We start from the raw sequence: 9,514 nt of genomic DNA on the forward strand, positions 1-9,514 counted from the left end.
GTAGAGACAGCATTCCATTCAAAATAATTTTAGAGTGTACTCACATACATGGTCTTCTAAAACTTTTTGATAATTTGGTCAGTTTAAAAGGAATTTACTTCTTTACCACTTTTCTCATCCTATCAGCAAAAGTACAGACCACATCCAGCCTCTGTGGTTGTCATACACATTTAAGTAAACTTCTCTCTAACTGGTTTTCAGCAAGTGCCTACAGCATTGCTACTAGGGCACCATGGAAATTCTGTTCAGATCATACTGTACATCAGGAAAATGTTCCTTTCTTCTAGCAATAATATCAAGATTTTAATTTTGTAACTATGTAATAATAGAATATTTTCTATATATATTTGTAAATGTGGACTGGATGGAATTTTTTTTTTTCTTTTTCACTGATGCTTGCAGTTCAATGTTTTATGGGTAGAACTGTTCAGGCTTAAAACATAAAGAATGCCATAAGAAAAAATATCCTTGTCTCACTTCAATGACACTGCATTCTGGAATTCCTTCTGAGCATTTTGAAACTCTTGAGGTTTCTGAACTTACATGAATCAAAAGCCACTGATTATAAATATTTTTTTTTTTAAGTATAATTTATGTTTAGATTCTATGCTGTGTGGATGACACAATATTGACAGTAACTAATTTGAACAAACAAGCAATATTCTACAGAGAGAATATTTTCTCTATATACATATACCCTATAGAACATAAAATAGTCTATACTGTGCCTCATTTAAGATGATTATACTATTTTTTTTTGAACCAATAATAATTGCATCTAAGTTATTTCTTCAAATTTTAAAGTCAACATACCGTGTTACCCATTGTGGATAGACATATTAAAATATTTCATTTTGAAGCAAGTCTTACTTATTGATAAATAGATTTCTAAATCTTTCATGCTTACCAATGATCAAAAGAAATCATTAGCAAACTATGTAGAGATAAACATGCATAGACCAAGTAAGGGTTAAAGTATTAAACAATGTACACTAAGGGGGAAGGCTTATAATTTCCTTATGAAATAGCTTGAATGCTTAAAAGTAACTGTATAAAAAGTGGTAAAGAGTGGCACATAGTCCTGATCTGTAAAGGATCAGAATGTACTTCTGGATGTCTGGATGTTCTCAGTTATATCTGCTGGGAGCTGTTCAGACTGCATTGGTAGTAATATAAATTCCATTATTATAAACTGTTGCAATACCACACATACAAAGATGTTTTCAAAATAAGAAAATAGTTTTTTGTGCCTAGCCTACTTCAAATTGTGAAACTAGAGCTGACAATCCCTCCTGACCCACCGTTGAGAGAGAGCTCTGTCTCCTACGCCAAATTCAGACCTTTGCAAAGGAAATTGCCATTTAGGCTTTTGAGCCAAGAAAGAATTGCAATGATAAATTAGAATGGCTATCATGCCTATACCTATCATAAAAGCAATTTTCCAAAAATCCCATAAAATATTTATTCAGAGCCACTGCAGTCTTGCTGACACTTTCTCAGATTTGCCTCCATTTATTATAAGCTGTTGGTAACTGATGAAATATAGCACTGGCAGAGGCCGTGAAGAATGAAACTGCATTTGCTTCTTGCCTACCACAGCTATAGAAAGCTGTGCTTGTGAGGTGAAACCCTAAGTAGTAAACACATTCACAGAACCTCTTCACTTAAAACAATCTTAATGATGTGGGAGGCCATGTCATCTTCAGCTGTGATGTTTGCAGCCAGCAATAGTGAACCTTTATTTGTTACTTTAGCTGTTACTTTACCAAATGTATATTAATTTTTTCTTTTTAACCTTTTGACTTTTTGTTTTTGTCCTCTGTTGTGTTCCTAGGTTTTTAATGACCAACAAGTTCTATGAAGTCTCGGCTAGAAGATGGTCCACTTTACATTTAGTTGAGATTGTACAAGATGGAGAAAAGTTAGCTAAATTTAATGTTTCTGGCATCTCTGCCCCTGCAGAGTATTCATTTCATTGTCAGCTGGTGGGAACAAGCAATCTCTATCCTGCAAGGCTGGTTCCATCCAACACTGAGGCAAAAAATTGGGATGTTTTCATTTCCAAGTTGCAAGTGAGTATGCGTTGCCATTTCAGAGATAACTCCAAGAACTATTACTTGCTATTGTAGGAGGTGAATGACAAACATTCATAATGCCTTTACTTTCATTCCAGCCTGAGGGAAAACATAAAAGAAAAGCTGTTCCCCTAGGTGAGCTATTCAGTAGAGGGGTAAAAAAGATGCCAGTTGCTGAACAAGGAAAACATGAAAGCACAGCTTTGAAAAACAAAACTATGAAGTTGTCCACAGAAAGAAAACCCAATTAAACCAAATGTGCTTAATCAGGCAAAGAATGGCTAAGTCCTCATGCCTGTTTAATGAATTGGGCTGCTCTTGGAAACAGGGGCCTCTTAGGTGGGTGCCTTTATGCTGCTAACTTTGTTTTCATTTGATTTCTTGGCGCTTTGTTTACCTAGGGAAGTACAGCTTAGTGTGGCTGCTGTTTTCGGTGACATGGACTGTCTGTACTCCTGCAGATAGAAACAAAGCCCAGCACAGTTAGGTTTAATGGGAGGTTTTCCTTGGATTTCGGTCAGGAACGGTACTGGTTCCTGCATGACCCAGAAGGAAAGCAGATGGCTTTTTTTGAATGACACATAGCTTTTTTGCATATTTAGTAGTAGTTAAGACTACATATGTGAGGTGTAGATGATAACACCTTTACTACTTTGAGCTTTGCTCTTGACTTAAGAGAAGCATAACAACATTTATATCTTAAAACAATATTGTACTAAGGGATCTCTTTAATTAAAGAGATCATGAAAATAATGGGAATAATTATAAATTGTACTCTATTTGTCAAACATGAGCTAGCTCCACGATAACTGGATACAAATGCTGATATAATTGTATTCATAATTTTGATAACAAACCAAATCTCAATAATCTGACTCCAGACTTGGCATTTCTTCTTAAGCAATGGAAATCTCACAGAAAGAGCATTAGTGCTTAGATTTATTTCCCACAAATTCCAGTATCAAGTCTCACCATTTTTTGAGGAACAATGTTGCAATACATACCAATGTTGTGAAGGTTCCTTATGATGTCATGTTTTTGTAAAGGCCTGAAAATACCATAGTTCATACAACTGTACTTTGCCTAGTAAACTCGTTGGAGTTAGGCTTTCACATCACTAAGATATGAAAGGACATGACCTGTGAAATTACAAAGTGTGTACTTATCACCTATCTTTTCTGTCAGCTTCTATATGGACTGATATTACTGCCTTCTTAAAGCTTAAACAGGCCTTAATCCATCCTTTCATTGTGATCTTAACCAAGAGTAGAAGTAGTGGTTTCCCACCTTCCTTATTGATTTGGAACAGCAGCTGCTTCCACTGTTCAGACAACAGAAACTCCAGTTCCTCTTGAGAAAGGGCTTTTACTCTGATTAAATCTTAAGCATAGAACACAACCTCAAAACTCCCAGTCTAATACTCTTCTGTGGTGTGAGAAAAGAGAAGATCCCCATTCTGGGCTCATTTCCACATTCTATCCAACCTAGATCATACTTTTCCAGGTATCCACTGATACATAGTGAAACGTGATCTCAGTATAAGTCTTTGTTATTGCATAAGATTTAGAAACCCCCAAACTCTATTGCATGGTGAAAAAAGCATGTGGGATGTGCTTAGTGGTTGCAGCCAGCAGCATATCTTGTTGCTGAAACTGAGAACCATGATTTTCATGTCAATGTTACGCAATGAGTTAGAAACCAGGATCTAATGCCAATCAAACTGGCACAATTGCACTTTGCAAGGCTGGGTCCTGGAAGCTGAATCACAGTAAAAAAGGGACAATGGCAGCTGCACAGGGAAGCCTTGTATAGCTTTTTCCTAGGCAAGGTTGAACAGGTGTAGCCTTTAACTTCAGAGCTGCCTCACTCACTACCATCTAAAAGAAGCTCTGTGGGACGCTGGCTAGTCATGGTCACAGCCCAGGATGTCACCACACCTCTGCAGAGCACCAAAATTGCTCTGGGTTTGGTGGGGGTTTTGCTGGTTGTTGTTGCTACAGGAATGGTTGTTCTACCATGATACCTTTTGTGTGAGGATCTCATATTTGTCAATGCAGTTAAAGAGGAGGCTGCCACCAAAAACACTGCTTTTCTTTAGTATGTGTGACACAGAAATACTTTGGAACCCATCAAAAATTTCCAAAAGCTTGAAAATCAAGAATATTTTGAATCTTCATAGCTAAAATATTTCAAAGTTCAGAAATTAGAAGTTTGGTGTGCACTTACAAGCCATAAACCCAGCATATTTTGCTTGAAGTTTATGTCAAAGGCCATATGATGAGAAATCTACATTCAAAAATATTTAAAAATCAACAGTAAATACAGACTTGTATAATCAAGACAAATGACTGGTCTAAACACTAAAATCAAAACTTCTACTGGACAAAAGCCTGTATACAAATGACTTTTGCATTTATAAATATTAGAGAAACACATGTAAGTATTTTTAACTTTTCTATATATGCTGCTAAGATTCTCATTTTTTGCCTGGTATCTAACACCCCCACAGAAATGATAAAGCTTCAGAAAAACGATAAAATAACCTGGCATATTCTTCATCTCCTTCCTGAAAGTAGATATAGCATTTTAGGAATGTACAATTGAATCTTTCACCTAGATTGTTCAATAAGCATAATGCTGTTTAAAAAAAATATATATAAAACCAGTAGAATTGAAATAATAGATGTCAGTATTTCTGGCTCTAAATCAGGAATGGCAAAGTGCTTCTAAACTGAATATACCTGTTAAGTACTTCAGAGAGTCCTTGTAAATGTGGTAGGAAATGTGTATTGCTTTCCAGAATTTCAATCCATTTTTGGGAACACAAATGACATAAATCATCACCTTCTGTCTGTTTTTATTGTCAATAAATCTTTCAGGCTACATTCATGACTCCTATTCACATTCTCACTTTTGGTCAAAGCGGTGGCTTAACAAGAAAAGGCTTTTACAGTCTTGTATTCTCTAAAGCTGTGCAAACAGTTGTCCAGCCCTGCAGCTTATGTTCACTAATCCTGCTTTAATCAGAACTCTGGGTACCTTTGGTGAAAGCAGACAGTCTTTGTGAGTTAGCTACCATGATTTAAATTGGAAAGATTCTTCTAAAAGGTTGAATTGTTAAAATTGTCTTCACCTCCACATTATCTGAAGAGCTTTTAGTTCCTCACATAACATTATTTTTATTAATCACCATTCTGGAAGGTACAGGCATTGCTCATAGCACACATATTACATAAACTTTAGGGACCTGAGCCATGGCTGAATGCAAACCCAGAGTGTTTACTGGTGTATTTGTTGCATGGTAGATTTGTTCAGTTTGTACCAACGCCTTTCCTAGGAAGTACAAACTCTTTTATTACCACAAATAAACCCCAGCTTTCAATTTTCTTTATTGTAAATCATGGAATATCATGGTGTGGGAACACATAAAAGTAGAAATCCATGATCTTCTGCTTTCTTGCTTATTGCTGGGTGAGAGAAGTGATTCAAATAAAGTAATCCTCTTTTAATTTAATTTGATAATATTTTATGGAAAATAGTAATTCTTAATTAACTCAGCCAAAAAAGGCCATCTTTATTAGATGCATTTTAAAGCAGGTTCTAGGAATTTTGTTAGTCCAGGAGCTATGAGCTAAAACTCTCAGACTATTTCAACAATCCCGTGATCTGAAGAGCCTTAACTCTTATGCCTTTGAGTGCTTTAAGTTCCTGGTTCTGAAGTGGTCATAGATCTGATGATCAGTGAATACTGATAATACTGATTATCTGAATACAGAATACTGATCAGAATACAGTGAATGCAGAATACTGACCACATGTCCCCTCTGGGACTTTATTTCTAAAAATAATAAAAATTTCTGAAGTGGGGAACCTGCTTCTTACAAAAAAAATTGGATTCTACATCTTAAATTTCCTGTGGGAAAAGGAGATCTGGAAAAATGTTTTGCAGAGAATTTTGTTCTCACTTTTTTTTTTAATGGGCAGAAAGTATGACTGATAATTAAAAGATGTGGGGTTTTGTAATAACTACATATATCCTGAAAGTAAAGACTATGCTTAATTGCACTCATCTATCTACCTTTCCTCATTTTCAGATTCAAGGCTTCAACATTATAAACAACCAGTTTTCCTATGCAAGTGACTGTACAGGTTTCTTCACTCCTGGAATTTGGATGGGCTTGGTGACATCTATAATTTTACTGTGGATCCTGACCTATGGAATACATATGATCATGCAGCTCACAACAAACAGCAGATTTGATGATCCCAAAGGTCCAGCTCTATCAGTTCCTCAGACAGAATAGCCATGGGTTGACTTAACGCCACTGTGGCTTTTCCGGGTCTGATGTTTATGATTTTTATAACTTTTTTACTTCATAATATGTTTAACTTAAAAAATATATCATAGGAAAAGCAGATGATTAAACTACATATAAAAATTATCCTTGTGTTTGGAAACAGTAATAATTCTATCTATTATTATGATCATTTGTTAACAGCTTTTTGTGTTAAGGTTCTAAAGTGAGACTCTGGAGGTTATTACTCTCTGTGGCTATTAGAAAGACCATTAAAAACTTCCTTCAGATTAACTTCTATTGGCAAAGAAAACATACAAAAACACGAATAATTGGGAATGATAAAATATTTGATTATAAACTATATATTGAAAATACTGTTAAAGCCTCTTTAGTGTCATGATGATGTTACATCTTAAGAAATTTTAAGTGTGTTTTGAAATTTTTTATCTTGAGTAAAACATCCAGAAATGTACAGAACTAATAAGGTATAAATCACTAAATAAATGGTACTGAGAAGTCTTTTCAAAATACATCACTTTGTTCAGATGTGGTATCACAAAGGAGAGTGGGTAGATTAAGGTTTAGCTTCCATCTACTGTTATCTAACACTTGTGAGAATTTTGTCGAGCAACGCTGACTTGTGTTTGCTTTAGCAATGGGCAGCTGATGGGAGGTCAGTCAGTGACAGATAGGTCCTTGTCCAAACTGATCACAAAATTATATTTGGTGTCACAGCAATGAGTCCAAATTTTCAGGTTGAGAACTTATTATGACTGAATGTGCTGGTGCAGACAGCATCTTAACAGAGATAAGGTAGTTTTCTTAGTCTCTTCCATTTTCCAGGCAACTTTGGAAAAGTTATGAAGTTCACCAAAAAGGAAAAATAATAAGATAAAAAATCATTAGAAGCACTGTGTCAATGTGCTGTTTAAATCTGAGCATTTTATGGTCATCTCAGTGCTTCTAGAAGCCTGAAAACATTCATTGTGTTCTGTATTCTTCTGCAATTAATACAAACACTGCATCTTCTAACTGGGTAATCTGATTATGGAATGAATTACTAAATTTTATGTAGAACTGGGAAATAGTAAAATGCAATGATAAAATGGTAAAAAAAGGTAAAAATATATGACTTTTATTATTTCTTTTCGAACATTTTTATGACTGTGCATATTCAATTAGTAGTTTAAAACCCACAGAATATAATTTTGACAAAATTACATTCATAAAATGAGAAAAATTCTAACTTTTCTGATCTTGATCCATGTAATGGTACAATGATACAGAGGAAAGGCAGTTAGAATCAGCTATTTATCTAGACAGACAATAGTTTCTATCCATCATTTCTGGGTGTCACACTTTTATTATGCAGTCCAAAAAGTAGATTAAATGCTGCTGTCTGAAGCTATTCCTTCTGAATCATTCAATCCTGACCTGGAAAACAAAAGGAGAGTGTCGCATAACTAGCAGAGGTGTCTCCTGTGCTGTAATATTTTTCTCAAATGCTTTTCTGAACCTCAAAAAGTGCACTTGATCTAAATGGAACCTCTGTGTTAAAAAGGCTTATTTTCTCTGCACAAATTAGTTGCCAGGAGACAACTGGACTTGTTCTATTAATTCTCCCTTCAAAGCAAGTTGTGTGAATATGACAACAGAAAATTGACATAATAGTCATGTAACTATAGCTAGAAGAGGGAAATGCTATGCAAAGAACTTGATTCATAGAAAAAAAAACTTTCTTAGGACTTTTATCAAGCTTCAGCAAAATTTGGAAAATATTTTGTTCAACAGCGGCAATAAAAAGAGCTGAAGAAGATCTTTATCGGGCCTCTTAGCTTAGGATTCTGTCTCCAGCAGTGGTATGAGTATGGAGAGCATCTGTTAGTGCTCCCTGCAGATGTTCTCCATTCTCCACCATTTAGCTCAGGTACTTCCACTACCAGAAGTGTTGCCTTTTTATTTAATAACTCTGGGTATAGCTATAGCCCATAAATTTGTCCAGCCTACTCTTGAGCCTGTTGGTTCTTATACAGCTCACAGTGTCCTGATTATAATATGGCACTGGGAATGCTTATATCCTCTCTTGCTTGGCTAGGATGGACTCTGGAGAAGAGGGCAAGGAAACATTCTCCTATTTACTGTACCATGAGGAAAAGCCTCTTTCAAAAGAGCTGTTTGATGTGTTTGGCATCACCTTCACCAAGGTGAAGGTGAAGGCATTTTTAATAGAGAAAAGCTTTTTCTTCCTACCTTCTCTCACAGCAAGGATACCATGCTTTGCCAAGCAGGGCCTTTGAAGGCATATAGTCTGTTACTATAGCGACTTGGGATGTCTTTGTAATGGAAAGATCAAACCACAGGCTTATCCTCGTGACGTCTGTGCTGGAAAACACATCAGGAAAAGAAAGGAACTATCTGCACCTCTGGCTGTCCTGTGGGCCAGGTGGGCTGGGCTCTGGGGACAATGGAAAGGAAGTGTCTGTCATGGAAAGGAAGTGTTCTCTGTCCACATGGGATGGGCTCTCCTTGGCTGGCTGGCAAAAACCCACCATGCTGCTCAGGCCTCATCTCACAGGGACCACCCCTGCTGACAGCATCTGGACACGGATATCCAAAACCCCATCTCAGAGGACCATGCAGGCTGCTGGAGTCCCCATGCCCTCTGAAAGCCCTGCAGCTGCCCATCACACTTCCTGGGGCTGGAGACAAGGACAACTGATCACTGCGTTCAGCAGGGCTGGCTTCCTTCTTTGTAAATAGGACTGTGCCTCAGGAAATTCCAGGAGGATTTTGCACCTGTCTGTGTTTGTTTCCATTTCTGAATAAAGTTGAAACCCTGTCAGGAGTCTTTCAGTTCTACATACTTCTCATTTCACAATTCAGCTTAATCGTAAATGTACTTGTTAAAACATGCCTGTTTTGGGAGCTGTTCCAGACAGAATATTAGCTCTGTCTGGAAGAGTGTGAGCCTTTAGGAATTCTACCAGAGTTCGCTGAATTTATCAGAAGTACTGACTTCTGTGTGTATACTCATTTCTCTACCAATTTAAAAAATATACTGTAAAGATGAAGGGGATGATGGATAAGAGTATGAGTTAGAAAAGTAAAAGCATTTTTTTTTCATTTATATATATATATATA

General features: G+C 36.4%; 1 protein-coding gene across 1 annotated transcript in view; it reads left to right on the forward strand.

Moving 5' to 3' along the window:
• LOC110483495 (V-type proton ATPase subunit S1) overlaps positions 1-9,218 on the forward strand; it is a 52,972-nt gene extending 43,754 nt beyond the window's left edge. The window contains exons 9-10 of the mRNA XM_021553452.2: positions 1,835-2,072; positions 6,170-9,218. Of these exons, the coding sequence (XP_021409127.2) occupies positions 1,835-2,072; positions 6,170-6,379 (448 nt within the window). The 3' untranslated portion in view covers positions 6,380-9,218. The remainder of the gene's footprint in view (positions 1-1,834; positions 2,073-6,169) is intronic.
• Positions 9,219-9,514: the final 296 nt, after the last annotated feature.

Source organism: Lonchura striata, chromosome 5 (genome assembly GCF_046129695.1).
Source record: "Lonchura striata isolate bLonStr1 chromosome 5, bLonStr1.mat, whole genome shotgun sequence".
NCBI lineage: Eukaryota > Metazoa > Chordata > Aves > Passeriformes > Estrildidae > Lonchura > Lonchura striata.